Source organism: Hylobates moloch, unplaced genomic scaffold (genome assembly GCF_009828535.3).
Source record: "Hylobates moloch isolate HMO894 unplaced genomic scaffold, HMol_V3 SCAFFOLD_7, whole genome shotgun sequence".
Classification (NCBI taxonomy): Eukaryota; Metazoa; Chordata; class Mammalia; order Primates; family Hylobatidae; genus Hylobates; species Hylobates moloch.
The window spans coordinates 47,839,045-47,866,436 of NW_026652282.1; the positions used below are offsets into that span (position 1 = coordinate 47,839,045).

At 37.7% G+C, this 27,392-nt stretch overlaps 1 protein-coding gene across 1 annotated transcript in view; it reads right to left on the reverse strand.

The window, feature by feature from the left end:
- WNK3 (WNK lysine deficient protein kinase 3) overlaps positions 1–27,392 on the reverse strand; it is a 150,942-nt gene that overhangs the window by 29,083 nt on the left and 94,467 nt on the right. Inside the window, exons 11-19 of the mRNA XM_032756198.2 lie at positions 22,355–22,419; positions 18,847–18,994; positions 16,750–16,866; positions 14,301–14,456; positions 14,168–14,219; positions 12,766–12,903; positions 11,472–12,409; positions 1,332–1,563; positions 806–936 (exon numbers count right to left, since the gene is read on the reverse strand). Coding sequence (XP_032612089.1) covers positions 806–936; positions 1,332–1,563; positions 11,472–12,409; positions 12,766–12,903; positions 14,168–14,219; positions 14,301–14,456; positions 16,750–16,866; positions 18,847–18,994; positions 22,355–22,419 — 1,977 coding nt within the window. The remainder of the gene's footprint in view (positions 1–805; positions 937–1,331; positions 1,564–11,471; positions 12,410–12,765; positions 12,904–14,167; positions 14,220–14,300; positions 14,457–16,749; positions 16,867–18,846; positions 18,995–22,354; positions 22,420–27,392) is intronic.

Sequence of the window (27,392 nt, forward strand, 5' to 3'; positions counted from 1 at the left end):
TGTAGAGACGGGGTTTCACCGTGGTCTCGATCTCCTGACCTCGTGATCCGCCTGCCTCGGCCTCCCAAAGTGCTGGGATTACAAGCGTGAGCCACCGCGCCCGGCCCCAAATTCACTTTCAATCAGGCCCCTTGGGTAAAGAGAGTGGGCATCATATTGCTCAAACAAAATTCCACAATTAGAGTTGCTGAGATTCTAAAGGACGTGAAACTACATTTATAAAAGAGGACCCACCCACCCGCCAAAAGAAAACCTATTTCTGTGCTCTCTACCAGCTACTAAAATCTCCATTTCTTTAGACTCATCTTTACTGATGGCTTCAAAAGGTGAGGGGATGCATGCAAGATGAACAAATTAAATATGACAATGATCTATATTTAAAGTAAGTATCATCGGCCGGGCGTGGTGGCTCATGCTTGTAATCCCAGCACTTTGGGAGGCCGAGGCAGGCGGATCACCTGAGGTCAGGAGTTCAAGACCAGCCGGGCTAACATGGTGAAACCCTGTTTCTACTAAAAATACAAAAAATTAGCCGGGCGTGGTGGCGGGCACTTGTAATCCCAGCTACTTGGAAGGCTGAGGCAGTAAAATCGCTTGAACCAAGGAGACAGAGGTTGCAGTGAGCTAAGATCACAGCACACCATTGCACTCCAACTGGGCAACAAGAGTGAAACTCCATCTCAAAACAAAAACAAAAACAAAAACAAAAAACAAAAATGGAAGTATCATCTACAGACCAAGATCTCCAGTGGCTGTTATATTTTATAATGCCCTTGTAGATAAGGATTCAATCAAAGACACAAACCTGGAACCGACCCCGCTGAAATGATCCACTCATCGCTTTACATCTATTCAAAGCCCTAGTATCAGCTGTGGATTCCCGTGTCAGAGGAATGGGATCAGGAGCAATTGCTGATCTCATCTCTTCTGTTTCCACTGCAAGTTTTGCCAAATTGTAAGTAAAAAAGAGAAAATTGTTTGTTAAGACTAAATTTGTTTACATTATCAAAAATGAAGAAAAGTAGAAAAAGCTTAACTCCTGCTAGACAATTAAAAGGTGTTAATGTAATAAGCAACATCGTATTAAGTCCCTAAGTCTAAATCAGACATTGCAAGATTTATCCCAAGACTTAGTATCTATATGAAATGAATAACCGGAAAACCAAATTAGTTACAAAAGGAAAAAATAAAATGGCAATGACATTAATGGGACATGTCACATACATGGGCTATGTGGAAAAAGTGGCAAGATTTGTATATGAACAACAAAAAAAATAAGTAAATGAAAAGTGATGTTACCTAGTCTATGTCCCTGACTGTAAGCACACTACCTTGACGGACTTTTGATCTCTTGAAAAAGCTGGTTGACTGCCGTAGCCTGTATGCCCAGCTTTTTAATTTGCGAGTCCAGGATTTCTTGCTAATAGGATTTTTGAGACTAGGACAAGTAAAGCTTAGGCCAAAATATCCACCTCCTGTCTGCAGATGAATGGCTCCACCGCTTGACACAGCAGCAGGATAGGCCTCTGGATCCCCTGGAAGTGAAGCATCTGAGGACATCTCCTAATGGAGACAAAACAAAACAAAACAAAACAAAACAAAACAAAACAAAACAAAACAACCGAGAAAAACCAAAGTGGTAATAATTTAGGTAAGGTGAAGCTTTTTTTTTTTAAAAAAAAAAATAATAACATCGGAATTTCTTGTATAGACTAATCTTTAACCCAAAATAGAGTATTATGTATATAGTTGCATTAATAGTAGCATATCAGACTGAACCCAAAGTACTCAATTTATAAAAATTAAGCCTTCTTGTTTCTTTAAAAATATTATTTAGACTTTAGTAAATAAAAGAGAAGATTATTAATCTTCTACCCCAGAGTATTTTTCATCATTATACAAACTTTGAAAACTGAAAATCAAATTAAAATTTCCTTCATATGTGCCAGTTTACTAAAAAGGTTACTAAAACTCCATGCTATTATCATGGAAATTTTCATTTATGCCTATATTATTTAAGAGACTCAGTTAAAGATGCTTGAAACACATAAAAACAGAGGAAAAACAAGATATCTAGGCACTTAGATTTACAGAGAAGTATCAGGAAATCAAGTTTCTTACTTTATGAAAGCATACGGAAATTTATAAAGGATATCAAAATTACTTCAAAATCATGCTCTAAAAATTCCTGTTAACATCAGGCTATGCTGGCTATAAAATCACTCCCCTCTTCTTGTCCTCCTACTCCCCCCAAAAGGGCCCCAGATATAACTGTTGTATCTAAATGAGTGCTTTAAAGATAAATCCCCTATAATAATTAATATGAAAAGTTAGCACAGACAACCACAAATACTTTGGGAAACATGAGAAGGGTCACTACTAATCTAGAAGATTAAAAAAATACATAAAAGCACAAAGAATGGGATTTAGCATTTGCCTGAAGGAAGATAGCCTACATGGCAGTAAGTATGATGTCTTGGGTAAGCATTATTAATACTTAGGGCAGGGCCGGGTGCAGTGGCTCACGCCTGTAATGCCAGCATTTTGGGAGGCTGAGGTGGGTGGATAACCTGAGGTCAGGAGTTCGAGACCAGACTGGCCAACATGGTGAAACCCCGTCTCTACTAAAAATACAAAATTAGCCTGTCGTGGTGGTGCATGCCTGTAATCCCAGCTACTTGGGAGGCTGAGGCAGGAGAATAGCTAGAACCCGGAGGCGGAAGTTGCAATGAGCCGAGATCGCACCATTGCACTCCAGCCTGGGCAACAGGAACAAAAGTCTTGTTTCAAAAAAACAAAAACAAACTTATGGCAGGTCAGGACATATTAAAAATAAAATTATAAGCAATCAGTTTTTATTTTCTGAAGTCTCATTTTAAACTAGTAATAATTAGTTTCATGAGGAGAAAAAAATCAGTATTACAATTTTGAAAATGTTACATTGGTCCCACTGAAATTACAGAAAAGAATTTTAATATGTAGTAACTAGATCGAGATGGCAAATTAAATATTTGTTCTAGCCTTCCTTATCAATCCAAATTTACAGAGACAACAGGAAAATATACATAGACACATGCATATATGACTGACAGAGGAAAAAGTAGACCATGACATATGCAGGAATTGTTTCAAAATGCTGCAAACTTGGGTGGCTGATACGGGCAGCAAGAGAGAACCCTGACCAACCAAAAAGATGAGCGGCAGGCTAGAATGCTTACAAAACTCTATCAGATCTATCTTCTGTCTCTTTCAATGTTATCTCTTAATGCTCTCCTGTTTGCTGGCCGCCTTTTGGTTCCTTGAATAGATCTCTACCTATGACCATCACCACCACATACAAGTCTTTCCCTGACTACCATATATAGGTTTAGTATCCATTTTCTTCTACTAGATGTGAGCTCCACAAAAACAGAGGTTTTGACTTATTCACTGCTAAAGAGATATTTACTGAATGGAAGAATGAACTGGTTGGGATAACAAAGAAGGAACAGGCAGGCAGTTCTGTCCCTTCCCTCCCCACCTCCACACCAAGCAAAGGGCAGCAGAGGCATGTGCCCCCAAATAAGAGCAGTAAGAGGAAAAGATTTTGTGGCCAAGAGAGAGGTCAACAATGTAGGGAGGAGACAACATCTAGGAAGAAAGGTAAGCCCTCCTACCTTTGGAGACTAGCTACTGGGCCACCCTCCAGGCAGCATTAGAGATAAGTTACAAAATACAGTGCCAGGGAGCATGTGTCATACCTTTCCCACAATTACTGAAGGAAGGTTACAGTAATTATATAAAACACTTACAGACAGATGAATAAGGAATCTCATGAGTGAAAAAGAAGAGAACACAACTAAGAATCACTAAACACCAAGGGAAAACTAACATTACAAGAAAATACTAAACTCGGCAAACAGAATAGCCAAGGAAATAGCATTAATAACATAGAATAAGACTTTAATATATTCAGAGAGATGTGTGAATATACTACATCTATAAAGAAAGGAATGAACTACAGTTACTAGAAATTAAAACAATATAATACTCGACACAAAAAACAGCTGAATAGGAGATGCAACCGCTTAAAAATCGAGAAATTATCCCAGTACAAAAAGCAAAAGGACAAACAAATGGAAAGCATAAGAAGTTTATAGATAAGAGCTGGGCGTGGTGGCTCACGCCTGTAATCCCAGCACTTTGGGAGGCTGAGGCGGGTGGATCATCTGAGGTCAGGAGTTCCAGACCAGCCTGGTCAACATGGTGAAACCTCATCTCTACCAAAAATATAAAAATTAGCTAGGCGTGGTGGTGAGTGCCTGTAATCCCAGCTACTTGGGAGGCTGAGGCAGGAGAATTGCTTGGACCTGGGAAGTGGAGGTTGCAGTGAGCTGAAATCATCCCATTGCACTCCAACCTGGGCAACAGAGTAAGACTCCATCTCAAAAAAAAAAAAGTTTGTATATAAGAAAAATAAAAATGGGAAACGAAGAAATAAAACTATCTCTATTTATAGTTGACATGCTCTTATATATAGAACATCCAAAATAATCCACCAAAAGTTATTGGAGCTAATAAACAAACTCAGTAAAGTTGGAGGATACATCAACACATAAAAATCAGTTGTATTTTTATATACTAGCAATGAAGAATCCAAAACAGAAATTAAAAAAACAATTCCATTTCTAATAACAATAAGAAAATACTTAGGAATATATTTAACCAAGGAGTGAAAGTCTTATACACTGAAAACTACAAAACATTAATGAAAGAAATTCAAGGATACTGAAATAAATAGAAAGTTCATGGACAGGAAGACTTAATCTGTCAACAGTCCACAAAGTGACCTACAGATTCAATGCAATCCCTATCAAAACCCCAATGGCCTTTTTCACAGGAATAGAAAAGCTTAGGCCGGGCACGGTGGCTCACGCCTGTAATCCCAGCACTTTGGGAGGCCGAAGTGGGCGGATCACGAGGTCAGGATATCGAGACCATCCTGGCTAACACAGTGAAACCCTGTCTCTACTAAAAATACAAAAAATTAGCCAGGCGTGGTGGTGGGCGCCTGTAGTCCCAGCTACTCAGGAGGCTGAGGCAGGAGAATGGCGTGAACCCGGGAGGCGGAGCTTGCAGTGAGCCGAGATTGCACCACTGCACTCCAGCCTGGGCGACAGAGCGAGACTCCATCTCAAAAAAAAAAAAAAAAAGAAAAGCTTGTACTAAAATTCATATGGAATCACAGGGGACTCTGAATAGCCAAAAAATATTTAAAAAGAACGAAGTTGGACGACTCACATTTCCTGATTTCCAAATGTACTATAAAACTACAGTAATCAAAACACTGTCCTTTTGCTACTGGCATAAGGATAGATATTGGGATTGATGAATTGAATTAGTCCAGAAATAAATCCATACATCTATAGTCAGCTGATTTTTTACAAGAGTGCCAAGACCATTAAATGGGGGAAAGAATAGTTTCTTCACCAAATGGTGCTGAACAACTGGATATCCAAATGCAAAAGAATGAAGCTGGACCCTTGTCTCATACATATACAAAAATTAACTCAACATATATCAAAGACCTAATTATAAGAGCTAACAAAGCAATACAAGAAAAAGTAGGTAATCAGACTTCAACAAAATTAAGAACTTTTGTGCGTTAAAGGATACCATCAAGAGAGTGAAAAGACAACCCTACAGAATGGGAGAAAATAGTCACAAATAAAATATTTAATAAAGACATAGCATCCAGAATATACAAATTTTTTTTATTTTATAGAGATGGGGGTCTCACTATGTTGACCAGACTGGTCTTGAACTCCTGGCCTCAAGCGATCTTACTGCCTTGGCTTCCCAAAATTCTGGGATTATAGGCTTGAGCCACCATGCCCAGCCACACATATAAAGAATTCTTACGGCCGGGTGTGGTGGCTCACACCTGTAATTCCAGCACTTTGGGAGGCCGAGGCAGGCGGATCACGAGGTCGGGAGATCAAGACCATCCTGGCTAACACGGTGAAATCCCCGTCTCTACTAAAAATACAAAAAAAAATTAGCCGGGCGCAGTGGTGGGCACCTGTAGTCCCAGGTACTCGGGAGGCTGAGGCAGGAGAATGGCGTGAACCCGGGAGGCAGAGCTTGCAGTGAGCCAAGATAGCGCCACTGCAGTCCGGCCTGGGCGAAAGAGTGAGACTCCGTCTCAAAAAAAAAAAAAAAAAAAAAAAAAGAATTCTTACAACTCAACAACACAAACAACAACCCATTTAAAAACTAGGCAAAGGACTCGAATAGACATTTCTCCAAAGAAGATATACAGATGGCCAACAAGCACACGAAAAGATTCTCAACACCACTAGCCATTAAGCAAATGCAAATCAAGACCACAATAAGATACCACTTTATACTTACCAGGATGGCTATGATCAAAAAATTGGAAAACAAGTGTTGGTAAATATGTGGACAAATCGGAACCCTCACATTGTGCTGGTGGGAATGTAAAATGGTGTGGTTGCTTGAGAAAAGAGTTTGGTGGTTCTTCAAAAAGTTAAATGTAGAATTACCATATGCCCCAGAGAACTGAAAACAGGAACTCATATGAATACTTTATATGAATGTTCGTAGCAGCACTATTCACAACAGCCAAAAGGTAGAAACAACCTAAATGTCCATAAACCAATGAATGGATAAACAAAATGCAGTATAGCCATAAAATGGAATATGAACCTTGAAACATTATGCTAAGTGAAAGAAACCAGACACAAAGGCCATATACTGTATGGTTCCATTTATATGAAATATCTAGCATAAGCAAATCTATACTGACAGAAAGCAGATTAGTGGTTGCAAGGGGCAAGGGGGAAGGGAGAATGAATAATGACTGCTTAATGGGTATGAAGTTTCTTTTTTTGGGGTGATGAAACAGTTCTGGAACTAGATAATGGTGATGGATACACAACCTTGTGAATATATTTAACGTCACTGGATTGAACTCTGTAAAAGAGTTAAAATTCTAAGAAATCACAAGACAAGTTTCCACATTTATAGAGCACAAAGAATATGAAATAAGATGAATAAACAATAAAGAGAATATACCAAAGGCATCCAGTAGCCTTTTAAGTAGGTACTATTATCTCGATTTTACAGATGAGGAAATTAAGGCTGGGTAAAGGGTGTAGATAATTTGCCTAGTATTACATAGTAAATGGCAAAGCAAGATTTTGAAACTGGTTTGTGGGGTTCAAAAGCTGTTTTCTTTTTAACACTGTTTCAATAAGAATGTTTTCATTTAAAAAATATTACAAAAGTAATACATTGTGAAAGGAAAACAAAAACTCAGGACCCTAATTCACTATGCCAAAAAGAAAAAAAAATTAAGCTGAAAGCTGAGTCATGCAAGAAACTGCATTTCATTTCGTTCCTAAGCAAACAGCTACAAATAAAAGGTTAAATATCTCCAGAGGTAGCTACCCTATGTTCACCTTATCTTATGTAAAGTGCTGATTTACTGAGCAAAATTGGGAGATGAATACATAATCGATTATTCTCCTACCTGCTCCTTTTCTCTTGCAACATGTGGATTACCATAACCTCCCTCTGTCCCGTCCAGCTTGCTTTTCTCCTTTAAATACTGAAGCCCTCAAAATCATCTTTGGAGAAAGGCACAGACCACAGACTGTATCTGTGATTCCATGTTTCCTCTTTTCTAGGCATGTCCTTAACCTTGGCAAAATAAAATTCTAAATTGATTGAGACCTGCCTTAGATATTTTTTGGCTTATAACATGAATAACTGTTTTCTGTAAAAGATCTAAACCATTAGATAAAACAAAAATCCCTGTAACAACCCTCCTTCCCAGTCTCCCCTGGAAGATATCCACTAATATCAATTTATCTTTTCAGAACTTTTTTGTGCATTTATGTACATATATATGCGCGCGCGTGTGTGTGTGTGTTCCTTTTTAAAAATACAGGCCAGGTGTGGTGGCTCATGCCTGTAATCCCACTGCTTTGGGAGACCAAGGCAGGAGCATTGCTTGAGGCCAGGAGTTCAAAACCAGCCTGGGCAACATTGCAAGCCCATGTCTCTACAAAAAGTTTAAAATCAGCCAAGCATGGTAGCATGCACTTGTAGTCCCAGCTACTTGGGAGGCTGAGGCAAGGGGATCACCTAAACTCAGGAGGTTGAGGTTACAGTGAGCCACGATCATGCCACTGCACTCCAGCCTGGGTAATGGAGTGAGACCCTGTCTCAAAAACACACACACACACACATACACATACATGCATACACACACACACACACACACACATACATACACACACCTCATCATACTGTCTGAATTATTCTGCATATATTTTTCCCGATGATTTTTCCTGGAGATATGTCCATGCTAAAATAAAGATGATAATAGCTAACATATATTTATAGGTCTACTTCATGCTTTTAAATTGCTTCATAGTATCAATGTCCCTCAATTTCTATTTACAAATATTTAAACTTGTTTGCGAATCCTTTCCTGTTACCAAGAATCAAACAATGTTACACTGAACATTCTTATACATGTTCCTTTGTTTCATATGTGCAAATGCTTCTCGCAGGTAGAATTTGAGAGTGACATAGCTCAGTCACAGGAATGCATACATTTCTAACTTTCATAGTGCTAAATTGCCCTCCAAGTAGGCTGTACTGATTTTATTCCTACCAACATAAAATGAAAATTACCACGCCCGGCCATCAATTTCTTTAATATTTGCTAGTCTGATTAGCAAAAAACTATTCTTCCGTAAAATTTTGCCTTTCTCTCATTACTAAGAAAGTTGAAAATCTTTTCACATGTTTAGCAGGCATTTATATTTCCACTTCTGTGAAATGCACGTTCAGATGCTTTGGATATTCTTCCACTGAGTTGTCTGATCTTTTCTCAATGATTTGTAAGCATTCTTTATATATTTTAGAGTTAATATTTTGTCAGTTTTCTGGGAAAAAAGCTTGGAAGAAAAATATATGCAAAAATAGGTTGCTATGAAAATGGAGCCAAGAATAAGAAAGATTTAAAAAATCAAATTCATGACTGCCAAATGAAAAATTAACTGGATATAGCTGAATACCAAGAGAGTGATCTGAAATTTAAAAAGAAAAAAAACTGAAGACATATCTGAGAACATAAGGTTTTAAAAAATGAAATTAAAAGTGAGAGCAAGCTGTTAAGAAACATGGGGAATAATCCAAGAGGCCATATATCTCCTACAATTTCTAAATGGAAATAAGCAAGACAATGAAGGGGAAGAAAAAAAAAAAAGAAAATAAAGTTACCGGAGCTGAAAAAAGACACAAATCTTCAAATTCAAAACATCCACAAAAATGATATACAAAATGAATGGGAAATTGATATACCAAGATAGAGTCTGATAATCAGAACTCTAAGATAGTTCCCTAAAAGCAACTAGACCTGTGCTAACTGAATACAGTAGCCACTAATCACATGTGGCTGTCTAAATTTAAATTAATTAAATTAAATTAAATTAAAAATTCAGGCCCTCAGTTGCACTAGCCACATTTCAAGTGCTCAATAGTCACATCTGGTTAATGGTTACTGTATTGGATAGTGCAGATACAGAACATTTCTGCATTGTAAAAAGTACAAGAGCATTGCAGTGGTCTAGAGTAAAACCAGGTCACCTACAAATGAATGATAGACAACTGACATCACTCTCATCAGAGAGGCTAATAAAATACAATAAAACACTGTCTTCTAAATTGAGAAGAAAAAATTCTGATCCTACCATCTGTACTTAGTCAATCAAGTGTGAAGCAATATAAAGACATTTTTGGACATGCAAAAGAATATCAAATAGGATACCCATGCAATATATTTGAAAATATTACTCATAGAAGTATTTTAGGGGAAAAAAGAAGAATTCCACGACACCAGAAACAGTGGCAGCTAAGTATGATCCAGATATAGCAACAGACACTTGAAACAAATAAAAGAATCCATTTGACCTTGACACTTGGGAGAGTCTCCTTCAAGCAACAAAGTTTAAATGACAGAAATAACAGTTCATTTCTTAAGATCCGAATCACATTATATGATATTTATTTATTATTTAAAATAATTAAAAAATTTTAAAAATCTTTAAATTATACGTATCAGTGGAATATTATGCAGTTGTTTCAAAAAGTTCAGTAAGATGGAACTATGTGTACTGACATGGATAGATACCCATAAATGAAAAAAATGCAGAATAGCATACATGTAAATAAGTATATGTATATAAATATTAACATGTATCTATATCTATATAAAGATACAATATATCATATATAAAAAGTATGTCTTTATAAATATTTGTATATTAATTAAAATCATGTCTGGAAAGATTTGTTAACAGCTGTGTCTACAGGTTTGGGGATGGGGTGGATTTTACTTGTACATAGTACATATACACTATGTACAAGTATATATTATTACTCATATAATAACAAAAATGACAAAAAGATACAGCAATAAAGATTTAGAAAGATGTCCATGATCTACTGTAAAATGAAAAAATTAAGTTGCAGACCAGTATGTATACAGCACAGTATTTTTATGAATAAAATGTTATATGGATGTAAATAGATCTGTATAAGCTTAAGAAAAGTTAAGAAGAATAAGCATCGAATTATTAGTGGTTACTTCTGTGATTTGAAGGGGCAGAAAAGGAAAATTAAAGTTCCTACATTATATAACTCAAAAAATAAGTCAGGCCAGGCACAGTGGCTCACGCCTGTAACCCCAGCACTTTGGAGGCCAAGGCGGGTGGATCACGAGGTCAAGAGTTCAAGACCAACCTGGCCAACATGGTAAAACCCCGTCTCTATTAATACAATTATTAGCCGGGAGTGGTGGCACGTGCCTGCAATCCCAGCTACTCAGGAGGCTGAGGCAGGAGAATTACTTGAACCCGGGAGGCAGACCGAGATCGCGCCACTGCACTCCAGCCTGGGCGACAGAGCAAGACTCCGTCTAGGGTTTAAAAAAAAAAAAAAAAAAAGTCATGGTATTAATGATGATTTTTACTTTCTTTTCTTCTCTTTTTTTGTCAAATTAAATCCCCCCAACATGATTAAATTAAAAACCATAACTTTTTTTTTTAAAGAAGGAAACTGATAACCGGCATTTTAAATGAAAATCTAAAAGTTCTTCCTACCCACTAAAACAATCCATGAGTCAGTTTTCATTCTGTCATTAATACAAATATAGACACTGCTTGCAAGTTCTTAGCTAATTCACCAGAGGGCTCTCTTACCAAAGATAGTTTGTCATCTCTACTGAGAGGTTCTGAACACCTGCAGCCTAAGTCATAGCCTTCTTAAATACCTGTGACCTCAGAATCTTGTGACATAGACCATTTCATCTCAAAGGACAGAATTTTAGAAGAGAAGGCATTTCTTTAAAACAATAAGCAAAGAGTAAGGAATTGGTTAGAAAGAATGATACTTACATGTAAACACAATTCGCTGGGTACAGAAGTTATCACATTCAGGTCCCTTTTGAACACTGATATATTAGCAGGCTGACTTGCAGCCACATTGGACAGAAGCTTAGAGCCTGTCTGTTGGAAATTAGGGGATTGTACAGGGCTATCTTTAATTCCACAGTGACTGATGGCTATGACTTCTGTCACTGGACAGGAGAGGGTATCTTCAGCAGAGGAAGAAAATGGAGAGTCTATGCTTTGGGTATCCTTCTGACTCTCGGGATAGATGCTAGAGATGCTGTGCTCCTGATAGAGCAAGTTTCTTAATTTTTCATCCAGAGTTTTAATTCGGTTGTCTGCAAACTCCAGTTTTGGAGGTCTTTCTCCATCTGATTCCAGGACAGTAGTGGGTTGAAGGGTAGTTGGTTCAAGGCCAGGGGTCTGAGTGGGAATGACTGTCTTAGGAGAACTTGCTTCAGTGTTCACTGTAGTTTCTCCTTCTTGGGAAATAAACTCTGCATCCATAGCTGGCTGCTGTACTGATAAGGTTTGAGGCTTTTGATCAAATGCCAGGGTTGTAAGAGAGTTATCAGAAGACTGAGTTGATTCGCCAGGATGGGACATAAGTGCATCAGCCTGACTGACAGTTTGGTGATATGGATACACAGGTATGAATATGCTTGCTTGTTCGGTGAGTCCCTCACATTCAGCTGGAACTGCACGAACTGAAGTAGTAGAGTAACTGGAACTATTAGTAACTGGTGCCATTATCTGCCTGTTATCTTCCACTTGATAAAGTATAGCTGGCTGCTTGGTTTCTACACTAGCACATTCAGAAATCTTACCATCAACCACATCCTCGTGTTCTGATTTGGAGGTGAAAAGTGCACGGTGGCATGGATTATTTTCTATAGTGAGCAATGTGTCCCGTGATATTTCCTTATTACTTGTGTTTTTTGGACCTGGAACAATAATAAAGAATGGCTAAGCACGTACTGACGAGTACAAAGCATAGACTAGTACCCTAAGTCAAAAGGAACAGGAGGAGAAAGGGGCAAATGAGAACCTGTGTGAAAGTACTCTTGTAAATAAGACTCAAAACACAGAATTCAACCTGTCAAGGAAAATGTTTTCCTTTTTTCTCATAAATATTAAATAGGAAACGGCTTAAGTTGTATCCTAATATTAATGTCTTCAAAAAAGCTTATGAAAATTCTCATAAGCATAACATTCCCATGGAAACCAGTTAAAGATATCATATGTATTTTGCATCCCATCCTTTAAGTCTGGACAAAGCTGGCAGAGAAGAAAAGCTTACTAGGAAGTGGATGTAGGCCAGGAACAGCAGACATGGAATGCTGAAGAGAAGGAGGAGACTGAGTCTCACGGTTTCTTATCGTCTGATTGATACAGAATCGCCACCGACCAACTGGGGATGACTGAGGTGCAGATTCATCTGCAGAAATAATTAGCAAAAAATAATATGCTAAGCGATTTTCAATTTATTTACCTTATTGACTGAAGAAGCCAGGTTAAACAATTTGTCTTGTATCTCCATTTCTAATAGTACTAGAATACATGTAACTGATAAGACCAGCCCTCTTAATACTGACCAAAAGTCTAAAGTACTAAGCACACAGTATCTTTAGAGAAAGATTTTAGATTCTACTGAAACAAATATTCCATGAATAGCAATTAGAAACAGGGTACTCTTTGAAAAAACTGACAGCACTTTTCTCATTAAAACCTGTGTCTCCTATTCTGTATCCTAATTATGATAGTGCTTATATAAATCTATACATGTATTAAAATTTACAGAAGTGTACACCAAAAGAAAATCAGTTTTACTGTATGACATTTTTTAAAATAAAGTAAAATAAACCCCTACATCTTAACTGCTACTTTGTAAATGTACTCAAGTAAGTAATTCTCTTTTCAACTTTACCCAACTTTGTTAGTCAGAAACCTACTCATATCTTGGCTAACTAGAAAAATAAGATATAGGAGGACTCTGCATCCTAACACAGTCAAACTAAATTTCAGGATAATGGTATCCGGTTCTATTACTCTCACACCACCTTTTGCTTCTTTACATTCCTGTAATTTCTTCAGGGGTGCTCATTTGTCTATGGCTCTTATCCCCCTCCCAGACACTCTTTAATATACCCATGACCAGAACTGAGAAGAATGGAAAGATGAAGTCATCAGAAAAGAAAACAGAAGACCCTAGTTTTCGTTTCTGGAAGTTTATCTGGTATCTGATTTACTAAAAGTTATCAGTGACCAGCGCAAGTACAAGCACATCATTCATTGTTAGTAGAATAAAATCAAGATATGAATGACTATCGAAACATGAGGCAAACTTAGAAAATGATGACTTTTATTAAAAAGTTTCTATCCATCTCAAATCAGAAAAAAATAACTTACTAGTTAAGTTTCAAACAGTTGTGCCATTTAAGGTCATCAGTACTGTGACTGCTTTTCTGGTAACATGACCACCCAATAACTCAAAAATAAATCAATCAGATAAAGAACCAACACTTGGGGAAAAGTCAGGGGATGGATTATTACCTCTGGGCCTTTCAAAGTGTGAGAAAAACTACACTAATAAGTTACCAAATTAATTTATTGGCTAACATCTTTCCTAATGAAGGTGTGTTAAAAGTTTTCAAATGTCTTGCTTCAAAAACCAAATGGTAAATTTTACTAAATATACTTACTGCTGGTTTGAGTAGATGTAGAATTTATCTGTACTTGTTCAGATGACCCTGTCTGAATTAAAAATGAATAGATAAATTAAAAAGTTCCTGATTCATATCTGAGAAGATCTGTTTGCTAAACGATTGTTCTCACCTGGCTACTACTGGAGTCCACAGTAATAGAATCAACTCCAATGGCTCTTTCTGTGGCAAAGTGGACATGAAGGATCTCCTGGGCTTGACCTACAATAGCTCTCAATTCTTCTACAAATTTTTCTTTCTCACTTTCCAGCACAAAGTTATCTTCAACCTGCCCAAAAGTAAAAGTAAGTCTATTCATGAGAATGAATTCAGTTTCTTCAAAGTTATAATATTATATAAATAGTGACTACCACATAAAGAAAGAAAATTGGGCCAGGCACGGTGGCTCATGCCTGTAATCCCAGAACTTTGGGAGGCTGAGGTGGGTGGATCACCTGAGGTCAGGAATTCAAGACCAGACTGACCAACATGGTGAAACCCTGTCTCTACTAAAAATACAAAATTAACTGGGTGTGATGGCGGGTGCCTGTAATCCCAGCTACTTGATAGGCTGAGGCAGGAGAATTGCTTGAGCCCGGGAGGCGGAGGTTACAGCGAGCTGAGATCATGCCATTGCACTACAGCTGGGTAAAAAAAAAAAAAATACAGAAATAGAAAACACTTTATAAAAAAAAAAAAAAAAAAAAGAAAAGAAAAGAAAAAGAAAAAGAAGAATAAAATTAAAATTAAGTATCTAAATCCAAGTGTCACAATAGAATTCACAAAGACCAGCAATAAAATGCCAAAAAATACATTAAATTATTCTATTTTGAGACTACTGACATTTCTCAGATTGGCACTACCTACCAGAGAAGGAACCAGCATTTAAAAAAATATGTCATTCTATAAATTGGTTATTTGAAGAACATAACTGAGGCAATGTTTAAAACTAAGAAGTCCAAACCCAAAAGCTTTTAAATCACAAACCACAAAATGAAACATCTCCAAAGAAAATAAAGAATAGCTCGGAAGGCTGGGCACAGTGGCTCATGCCTATAATCCCAGCACTTTGGGAGGCTGAAGTGGGTAGATCACCTGAGGTCAGGAGTTCGAGACCAGCCTGGTCAACATGGTGAAATGCCATCTCTGTTAAAAATACAAAAATTAGCTGGGCATGGTGGCATGCGCCTGTAATCCCAGCTACTTGGGAGGCTGAGACAGGATAATCGCTTGATCCCAGGAGGCGGAGGCTGCAGTGAGCCAAGATCACACCACTGCACTCCAGCCTGGGCAACAGAGCGAGACTCTGTCTCAAAAAAAAAAAAAAGATAGCTCGGAAGACCACTAATTAGGTTAAACATTCCTGAAAAGAATGAAAGAAGAGACAGTTCAGAAAATATTACGTTAAACAAGAACAGAACTGATGAAATAATTAACTTTTAAAATGTTTAATTCTGCTTGGCTAGAAATGCATACACAAAGAAAGCTGGCAGAAACAAAAAGCATTATATGCACTCTTCCTGCCATCCTAGTCCTATCCCCATCAAAAAAGGGGAAGATGCAAAAGTAACCTAGAAAATAATAATAAATAAATAAAATAAGGGGGGAAGAAATACTAACTTAAGCCTAACAATTCAAAGAAAATATTAAAAACTAAATGAAACAATAACACGCAAGACATCAGATGAGTGGCTAACACATTAGAATTACAAGGGGAGGGATACCCCATTTACCCTTATGTCATTCTTACACATTGTATACCTACATCGAAATATCTCATGTACCTCATAAATATATAAACTTTCTATATAGCCACAAAAATTAAAAAAAAAAAAAAGAAAAAAATTACCTGGGGGTTTAGCTTTTTCAAAGCCTGTTATAAAAAATAAAAATAATAAAAGATAACTTTTTTTGAGACAGGGTCTTGCTCTGCTGCCCAGGCTGGAATGCAGTGGCATGATCATAGCTCACTACAGCCTCAATCTCCTGGGCTCAAGCAATCCTCCTCCCTCAGCCTCCCAAAGTGCTGGGATTACAAGTGTGGCCACCACATCTGGCATTTTTTAATTTTTTGTGAAGACAAGGTCTACATTGCCTAGGCTAGTCTTGAACTCCTGGGCTCAAGTGATCCTCCTTCCTAGGCTTCCCAAAGTGCTGGGATTACAGGCATGAGCCACCGTGCCCAGCAAAAAATAAACTAAAAAAAAAAAAGAATTACCTGGGGAGCTTTACAAACTATTGATGCTTGGGCCTCCCCTCCAAATATTCTGATTTAATCAAGGGACCAGGCAATACAACTGTTTTTAAAAAGCTTGTCAGGTGATTTTCACATGCAGTCAGAGATAAGAGCCATTTATCTATATTATCTCTAAATGAAACCTCCGCATATTTTCCAGATAAATATACTGAAACCGGAGGAGATGCAGTGACTTACACTTGATGATAACCCAATTTACCTCTGTACAAATTTTTAAAACTAATCGTACTCTAAAAAACAATGGCTCAAAATAAATGGAGACAGAATTATAGGGGAAAAAAGACAGAATGCTGAAGGGAAGATAATTTGGTCTTACTGTACTTACCATATAGTCTGCAATATCCTCTGGCGCATCACCATCAACATCAAACTTGAAGGTGACCATCTTGTTGTTGTGTGTCTCCAGCTGACACTCTACCATGTTATCTCCAGAGGTTGATACCTGAGTACAAACATTTCACTGGTTTAAGAGTCAGTCACTGTCTTCTTTTTGCAAATTGTGCAGGGAACATCTACACTAGTTCACATACAATATATGTGGAAAATGGCTTAAATAGTTCAGAATGTAAAAAGACTATGTTTTCCCTTGGTGGAATACCATCTAAACAGCCATTCTGTGACTAAACTAACAGGTTCAAGTTACTCAGTAAAAAATAAGTTATAAATGTGATCCTGTGGTAAAGAAAACAATACAACTTTTATAAGAAAGCAAAAAAGTTATAATAGTCACTAGAGCTATCTGCAATGCAAAGATTTAAATTTAATAATTCATTTCCAAAATTATCTTAATCTATAAATTGACTCTAAGCAAAAGAAGAGGCACTGCAAATGGAAATATAAACTGGACCAATCTTTATGGACAGAAATCTAGCAACATGTATCTAGAAACTTTAAAAATCTTCATATTCTGACCCATGAATCCGACTCCTATGGATCTAATAAGGAAATAATCAGGGATAGATACAAAGATTTATGTTCAAGGATTTTGCTGCAAAGATATACAGACAGACGAAAAGAGTAAAAGACAGCAAGTTAGAAAAAAGACAGACTGGGAAAAAAATGGAAAGAAAGAACATAAACCAAGAACATAGGGAATGATTAAGTTATTTCTCTGTATAAGCAGCTATCTAATGTAGCCATTTAAAATGTCATGTTATTGAAAAATTAATGATACAGGAAAGCATACATGATATATTAGGTTTTTAAAAATGCAGGATATAAAATTATATATAGGTTTAAGCAGCCAACTAAAACATACATTATTTTTTTTTTTTTTTTTTTTGAGTCGGAGTCTCGCTCTGTCACCCAGGCTGGAGTGCAGTGGGTCTAAATCTGCTCACTGCGAGCTCCGCCTCCCGGGTTCACGCCATTCTCCTGCCTCAGCCTCTCCGAGTAGCTGGGACTACAGGCGCCCGCCACCCCGCCTGGCTACTTTTTTGTATTTTTAGTAGAGACGGGGTTTCACCGTGGTCTCGATCTCCTGACCTCGTGATCCACCCGCCTTGGCCTCCCAAAGTGCTGGGATTACAAGCGCGAGCCACCGTGCCTGGCCGAACGTACATTATATTGGTTAGAGATACGGGCTTTAAAGTCTGATCTAGGTTCAGATCTGACATTATCACTTGCTAGTTGAGTGATCTTAGGCAAATTACTTCGCTCCTCTGATTTTTTTTTTTTTTCAGACGGAGTTTTGTTCTTGTTGACCAGGCTGGAGTGCAATGGTGCGATCTCAGTTCACCGTAACGTCTGCCTCCTGGGTTCAAGCGATTCTCCTGTCTCAGCCTCCCAAGTAGCTGGGATTACAGGCATGCACCACCATGCCTGGCTAATTTTTGTATTTTTAATAGAGATGGGGTTTTATCATATTGGTCAGGCTGGTCTTGAACTCCTGACCTCAGATGATCCACCAGCCTCGGCCTCCCAAAGTGCTGGGATTACAGGCGTGAGCCACTGCGCCTGGCCCACTCCTCTGATCTTTAATATCTTCATTTGTAAAGATGAGTATATACTACGACCTATCATACAGGGTTATTGAAGGATTAAATGGTAAAATGCATGGATAACATTTAGGGTGCCTACCACAAAAGAACTCAATAGATTTTTGCTGTGATTACTAGTACTATTACAACCTTAATAATGTAAAACACTACATGTACATACAGGAAAAAGAGAGAAAAACAAACTAAAACATTAATAGGAGCTATCTCTGAATGATGGTTACAAGTAGATTTTATTTTCTTTCTTATATTTCCTAAGTTTAACAACGAACACATAATACTCACATTGGAAAGTCTGTAACGGAGAAAAGGTTAGTTTAGAGAGGGTTTCACAATATTCTACAACTCACTTCTGCAGCACTGCCCCTCTCTGACCCTCCAGACCTCTATATGTACTCTTAACCAAACCATATTTACAAACTGACCTGAAGGACAGTAAGCTGAAATTTAGTCCCCTTCTCTGGTCGGGGACAGGAAGCTCTTCTCTGTTTGATCCGATCCTGTTTGCCATTTCCACTTGGGTTATCAGGGCTACTGATGTTTTCCTTTGTAGTTGCCACATCTTGATTCAAGCTAGTAATATTTTTAAAAAAGTAACTCATTCCAGTCTTGACAGTAAAATTCTAAGAAAAACTTCCAATTATAAAACCATAAATAATGAGTTTAAGAAAAATTAATACTACAATCTTTTTAAAAAGTTATGACTGTACAACTCTGTGAATATACTAAAAGCCATTAAATTACACACTTTAAATGGGTGAATTATATGGTATGTGAATTATATTTCAATAAAGCTTTTTTAAAAAGCTGAAAAATCAAGATCACATTGTATTTATTTAGCAAACATCTCACAGTGATGAGAATGAAAGAAAAACATTGCCAGTGACAGACCTCTGCGGAGCCTTTTATTATAGGGTGCTCTTGATCAGTTTTATCTTGTTTGTTTAGGGGTTACTTTATTAATATCTTCAAATAAAACTTCTAAAACCAAAACAAATTATCACTCAAAATATACTTGTTTATGTAATGAACTCAACAGGGTAGACCAGGTATGGGAGACAAGAATAGTGTTCTGCAGGAGGCAGAACAAGATATGAAAATGAATGATGTAAAAATAGCTCAACATTATTAATTCTAATAAGTTACATTTTACAGGTCTACATCAATATTATTATGAAAGGGGAGGCTACCTTTTAGTTTATCTGCGTCAAAGGCATTTTTCAGGTTTTTCTTTAAACTCAAACATATTTCAACAAATACAAAAATTTCAATAAACACGCTTGGAATTTAAATGACAAGCTCTAAGTCTCAGACATCTCTTTAAAATAGATATCTTTCAAGTTAATTTAAGCAAGTTATTTCTCCTAAAAACTACTCATGAAGCATCTATATACAGATGTACAAGAGATAAAAATAACTCCTAAATTTTTTATGTCCATATGACAAAGAATTTGCATAAATATAAGTAGTGGAAGAATACATTAATACTGCCCTTAAGAGTTTTTTACATACACAGAGAAATGGCAGTAACAAGTAATCAGAGGATAAAAGGAATATAATTTTAGCCAATGGGCTATATCATTCACATTCCAAAGTTACTTAACACACCAGTTTAGGGTTTGGGACAAGATAGCAGAAACTCAACTCTCCCTGCTCCTCCCCTCTAAGTACAGCTAAAAGTTCTAGAAATAATGTAGTAGACAATGACAGGAGGGCACAGAAGAGTGAAAAGATGAAAGTGGACTGGCTGGGGACCCCCAGGACTTGAGTAACATCATAGCAGCTTGGTATCTTCCAATTACCCACCCAGTGAATAAAGGCAGTACAGGCAGTGTCTCCTAATTCCCAGTCCAGAGGCAAAGGCAGCCCAAGCCCAGTATCTCCTGATCCCCAACCCAGCAACAGAAGAGGACTTAAGTAGACCCTGTCCTTCCCCAGTGGCACTGGTAGGGTCCCCACCAGTAAGTAGAGTATAGCCTGTAGAGCAGACCTGGGGGAGCAGGCCTAGGGAAGCACTCTCCACCTCTTGGCCCAGCAGTGGGGGCCAGGGGTTCCAGGTGAACAAAACAAACCAGAATAGCAGCACTGTAAGAATTTTGAAAATTAAACTGTCATCAGAATCACGGCCCACAAAAGCAGGCCAGAACCTATGCATCTAAACAAGGGTGACTGCTTGCTAACATAGAAGATTTCAATAGGCCGGGTATGGTGGGTCACGCCTGTAATCCCAGCACTTTGAGAGGCTGAGGTGGGCGGATCACCTGAGGTCAAGAGTTTGAGACGAGCCTGGACAACATGGTGAAACCCTGTATCTACTAAAATAAGTTAGCTAGGCATGGTGTCATGTGCCTGTAATCCCAGCTACTTGGGAGTCTGAGGCAGGAGAATCGCTTGAACTCAGGAGGTGGAGGCTGCAGTGAGCCAAGATCACACCATTGCATTCCAGCCTGGGCAACAGAGTAAGACTCCACCTCAAAAAAAAAAAAAAAAAAGACTTAAATAGGATCTACAGTCACCTGACATAATATCCAAATGCCCAGGAGACAAATGAAAATAAACTTCTTTGTCATACCAAAAACTAGAAAAATTATAACTTGAACGCAAAAAGGTAATCAGCAGATGCCAACACCAAGATGAGTCAGTTATTGAAATCATCTAACAAGAATAAGATGAGGCTGGGCGCTGTGGTGCACGCCTATAATCCCAGCACTCTGGGAGGCTGAGGCTGGCGGATCATTTGAGCTCAGGAGTTCGAAACCAGCCTGGCCAACATGGTGAAACCCTGTCTCTACTAAAAATACAAAAATTACCCAGGCATGGTGGTGCGAGCCTGTAATCCCAGCTACTTGGGAGGCTGAGGCACAAGAATCACTGGAACCCAGAAGGTGGAGGTTGCAGTGAGCGAAATCGTGCCACTGCACTCCAGCCTAGGCAATAGAGTGAGACTCCATCTCAAAAAAAAAAAAAAAAGAATAAGATGAATCAGATATTGGAATTATCTAACAAGAATTTTATTTATTTATTTAGACAGAGTCTCACTTTGTCACCCAGGCTGGAATACAGTGGTGCGATGTCAGCTCACTGCAACCTCTGCCTCCTGGATTCAAGCAAATACCCAGCCCCAGCCTCCCAAGTAGCTGGGATTACAGGCATGCATCACCACACCCGGCTAAATTTTGTATTTTTAGTAGAGGCAGGGTTTCACCATGTTTGCCAGGCAGGTCTTGAACTCCTGACCTCAAGTGATCTGCCTGCCTCAGCCTCCCAAAGTGCTAGGATTACAGGTGTGAGCCACTGTACCCGGCCTCTAACAACAATTTTAGAGCAGCTATCATCAAAACGCTTCAATGAGCAATCACAAATAATCTTGAGGCAAATGAAAAAACCAAAATCTTATAAAAGAAATAGAAGATTTTAAGAAAAATCACATAGAAAGTATAGAACTAAACAATCACAGAAAAAAAAAACCTCATTGAATAGGCATAATAGTAGAATGAACAGGACAAAGGAAACAATCAATGAACTTGAAGATAGAACAATAAAGACTATCCAATCTATATTTTTACAGAAAAATACTAGTTTTCAAGTACTAAATAATAATACAATTAAATATCTAGTTGTAATTTATTTCTTTAGATTAGCTAGAATTCTACTCTAAACTCTATTGTTTCTTCCTTCCTTAACCCTTACCAGCTTTTCCTAGAACAGAATGGTATAAATAAACACAATAAGAAAATGATCAATTAATTTCACTATCCATATGATCCCTACTGACATAAAAAAGCAAAAAAAAAATCTATCGTCTTTATTAAACATCCACACAAGTACAAGAATACAGAAGCTTCTCTAGTCAGGATGCACTAAGCACCTAATGGGTACACAAACTTCAGCATATCCTCATTGTTCTCATAGTATTAATTTGAAGATACTTACCTTCGAACTAAATCTGGTTTTAGAAGAGCTGCTTGTTGTTCAACTCCAACTGGTTGGGATACAGGCTGTAAACAGTACAGACATAAAACTTGCTATGATAACAGTAAAATTCAAGCTAAAGATACAATTTGTTACTATTCAGAAAACATGATAGTTTTGGTTACCTTGCAAACCTGGTAGAATATCTATGTTACTGAATGTCTGTATCAATCCTATTATTAACATTATTACCAAAGATAAATAAAATTTAACAATACATCAAGTACACCTTATACATGAAGATTTTTCATTTGAAAAAGTTAGCTCTGTTATATGTACTTTTGTTTGAGTTATTTTTCAATGGAAGACACTACTATCGAGCTTCCAGTCCTAATTGTAAAACTACTACTTAAAAGAAGAGGTACTACCATTCTACAAGAAGATAAATCAATGACTCAAGCATTAACTTATTGTGTAGTCTGTCTGTCTGTCTCTCATCTCTTTTTTCTAGACTATTTCAACTATCCCTTCAAGGAATTAGTATTCAGCAGCTGCAACATTGGCTTCCAGCAGAAAAGTGTTTAAGCTCTTAATAGGGCAAATACCAATTCTACTGGAAAATAATTTTACATTTACCTAATCCATCCTCTATGCACTGCCACTAGTGATAGCAGAGTGATCTTAGAATGCAAATCTAGCAAAACTGATAATTTCCTTACCCAGTTTAAACCCTATATGATGGCTCCTCATCTTCTATAAGATTAAGGTCCTTCAGATGGCAAATAATGTTCTCAATGAATTGGCCTGTACCTGATTATCCAGCCTTATCTCTCTGTTTGAAGCCACACTAAACTGTAGCTCCTCTAGGAGCTATATTTATACAGCTCCTCTGTATAAATTAGGCTCTTCTGCATACTGTGACTCTACTTATATTCCTCCACTTCCCTAAACTATTTCAAACTATTTCATCATTCTAATCAACCCATACTGAGAAATTTTTTCCTGGATAAATTAGACTAGCTTCTAATTATAGATTAGCTAATTAGCTCTTTAACATAATCACTGTTTAAACATTGAGAGCAAATATTTCAGCAAATAGTTTTTTTGTACACTTAAGATTCAACAAAATGTATCTAATTTAACTAACGTTTGTACAGTCCCAGTAAGTTGGAACAGTAACTGGCATCCTAATGCATAAATCCAGACAAAACATAGTTACTATACAATAATATGGAATTATATTTTATAATCACCTGCAATTATTAATGGGGTTATTAATGCTACTTTGTGCTGGTGCTCAGAATCATGGCTAATGTTTGGTTTATCTGCCTTCATATCTGATAGGTACAAGTTAAGCTCTGTCATAATATTTCTAAAGGTTTCAAAATTAATATTTACAAATAGGTGCTGGGCCATTTTTGCAAATGTCGTTCAAATTTAATGAAATGTTTCATTTTTACTTTCATTTGTTTGTTTTTTGTTTTGAGATGGAGTCTCGCTCTGTCACCCAGGCTGGAGTGCAGCGGTGTGATCTTGGCTCACTGCAACCTCCACCTCCTAGGTTCAAGTGATTCCCCTGTCTGAGCCCCCGAGTAGCCGGGACTACAGGTGCACACCACCACGCCCGGCTATTTTTTTTTTTTTTTTTGTATTTTTAGTAGAGATGGGGTTTCACCATGTTGGCTAGGCTGCCACTCGAACTCCTGTCTTCAAGTGATCCACCTGCCTTGGCCTCCCAAAGTGCTGGGATTACAGCCGTGAGCCACCATGCCTGGCCCATTTTCACTTTTGTTTAAAACTGCAGTCAGCCCTTTTTATCTGTGGATTCCACATCCATGGATTCAGCCAATCTTGGATTGAAAATGTAATATTCTGCCTGGGCATGGTGGCTCACACCTGTAATCCCAGCACTTTGGGAAGCCCAAGGCAAGAGGAATGCTTGAGCCCAGGAGTTTGAAGTCACAGTGACCTATGATTACACCACTGCAGTCCAGCCTGGGCAACAGAGCAAGACCCTGTCTTAAAAAAAAGAAAAAGAAAAAGACAAGACAAGACAGTATTTTCAGGATTCAGAACCCTTGGATATGAAGGGCTGACTTCATGTGTGTGATTCCACAGGGCCAACTATAGGGCTTAGCATCCTTGGATTTTGGTATCCAAGAAAAGTCCTGGAACCAATCCCCTACAGATACCAAGGGACGATTGTACTATAGTGTTGCATATTGATATAATGATGACCTACCCTAAGATTATCAGATTTGAGGCTTGGTAAGTCTGTTTGTACAAAGTTGAATTTATTTTTTTCTTATTACCAAAGCAAGATGAATACAGATAAGCTTGTTTAACACCTTGGTGTATATTCTTTGAGACCATTTTCTGTACACACACACACACACACACACGTTTTTAATGTAATCATAATGTATGTACTCTTTTATAATCTTCTTTTTACTTAAAACATCTTAAGTGTTTAAGCACATGTTACGGGTTACATAATATCCTTTAGTGTAAACATACCATTATTTATTTAATGGCGCAAGTAAGGGAGACAAACATCTAATTTTTTTTGCTATTTGCAACTATATTTCATATTGTGAGGAACATCCTTGTAGCCAAATCTTTGTATGCATTCTTAATTATTTCCTTAGGAAGGCTTTCTAAAAATGGAATTACTAGACATTTTTAAGGCTTGATATATATTGCCAAATTGCCCTTCAGAAAGGTCTAACCAGTTTACAGTCCTACCAGAGGTTTGTGAAAGTATCCATTTTCCTCTACATTTGGTATTTGCTATCCTATAAAAATGTTTAATTATTAAATGTATAAGGCCGGGCGCGGTGGCTCACGCCTGTAATCCCAGCACTTTGGGAGGCCGAGGTGGGCAGATCAGTAGGTCAGGAGATTGAGACCATCCTGGCTAACACGGTGAAACTCCATCTCTACTAAAAATACAAAAAATTAGCTGGGCGCGGCGGCGGGCGCCTGTAGTCTCAGCTACTCGAGAGGCTGAGGCAGGAGAATGGCGTGAACCCCGAAGGCGGAGCTTGCAGTGAGCCTAGATAGCACCACTGCAGTCCGGCCTGGGCAAAAGAGTGAGACTCTGTCTCAAAATAAATAAATAAATAAATAAATAAATAAAAAATGTATATAACATTACAAAATGTAGGAAAATGGGAAAAATCACCTAGAATGCTGTTTTCCTAACATGGCTGTGATTATAATACTTGTTATAATACTATAGGCTTTTGTCATGTGTATAAATGGTTGTAATTATAGTTTTTTCTGCTTTTTAAAATGTATTAAGTATTTTTCCTTACCTTTATTGGCCTGCATTATTCCAGTTTTTAACAGGCACATGATAGGACAGTAAGTATTCATATTTATCTAACTCCTCCCCTATTCCTGGATAACTAACTTACTGCCAATTTTATTACATATAAATAAAAATACAGCAAAAATACAGAGATAGCTAACATTCACTATGAAACAAGCATCGTAGTATGTGCTTTTTGCTTCCTTTTTTATTATTTTCTTCAGATTAATTTCCAGGATTGGCAATATCAGATCATGAACATTTTTATGGCACAGTTTTTCTTCCTATGTCACCCTTTCCTTTCTTATTTCTACCTTCACACATTTATTGGAAACCTAGTGTGTAGCAGGCACTGTGCTAAGAGGCAGTGAGAATACAAAATGAATCTGATGGAGTCCTTGGAGTCAAACATTAAACATATATAATAAAGAGTGGGCTGGGCGCAGTGGCTCACATTGGGAGGCTGCACTTTTGGAGGCTGAGATCAGAAGTTTGAGACCAGCCTGACCAATATGGAGAAATCCCATCTCTACTAAAAATACAAAAATTAGCTGGGCGTGGTGGCATGCACGTGTAGTCCCAGCTACTCAGGAGGCTGAGGCAAGAGAACTGCTTGAACCTGGGAGGTGGAGGTTCCAGTGAGCTGAGATTGCGCCATTGCACTCCAGCCTGGGTGACAAGAGCAGAAGTGTCTCAAAAAAAAAAAAAAAAAGGAAAAAAGAAAAAGAAAAAGAAAAGTAGATACAGCTACTTCCGCTGGGGCAGGAGCAGGGAATCAATCTTGGTTATATTCTTGAGGCTCCCCTAACTGGTTCTGAGGTCTTATGTAATGCAAAACCTCGGGAAGGTGTTGAGGAGGATCTTTCTCGTTTACTTGCTCCACCACTCCTCTCCTCCTCCCATTGGTGGTTCTCAGCCCCAGAAGGGGAGATGGGAAGATAAAAGAGATAAAAAGCTAAGCCCATGTACAACATCCCAGAGATTCTTATTCAGTTATTATGGAGTGAAGGAGACCAGTAAAACTGGGATGTACTTTTAAACATTTCATAAATTGCTTTATTATGTTATTGATGCTACAAAGCATATCTCTCCCCGAAGTACTTTTAACAACCACTATTTGTTGAGCACCTGTTACATGCCAGACACTTCTCATATTTTATATCACCTAATCCTAATAAGCCTGCAATACAGGCATTTTTTCTAACATTACAAAAATTTTCCAACACATAGAAAAGTGGAATTGTTCTGTGAAAAACTATATATCCAACATGACCCATAGTCTATGGGATTTTACTATATGTACATTATCCCATATATTTCAAAGTAGGTTACAAATGCAAGATAGGCATTTTAAAACTTTTACAACCATTTAAAACCATTTCACACCAAAAAGAACCAAAGCTGGGTGAGATTAAACAACTTTCCTCAAGTCACACAGTGAGTTCAAAGAGCCAGAGTTGAAATCCAGGTCTAACCAATGACACAAATTGGCTCATGCCTATATGTATGCTGTATATACCTGGTTAACAGTGGAATTTTTGCTTATTTAAAGAAAATTATCACTGTGCATGATGCCCACTTCCATATTTTTATATTTATATAGAATTCTTAATCTATAAAGATGTTGTCTTATATAAGCCCAATTGTTGGTGAAGGCAAGATTCTAAACATTTTTTTTTTTTCAGACAGGGTCTCACTCTGTTGCCTAGACTGGAGTACAGCCCCAACCTCCCAGGCTCAAAGTGA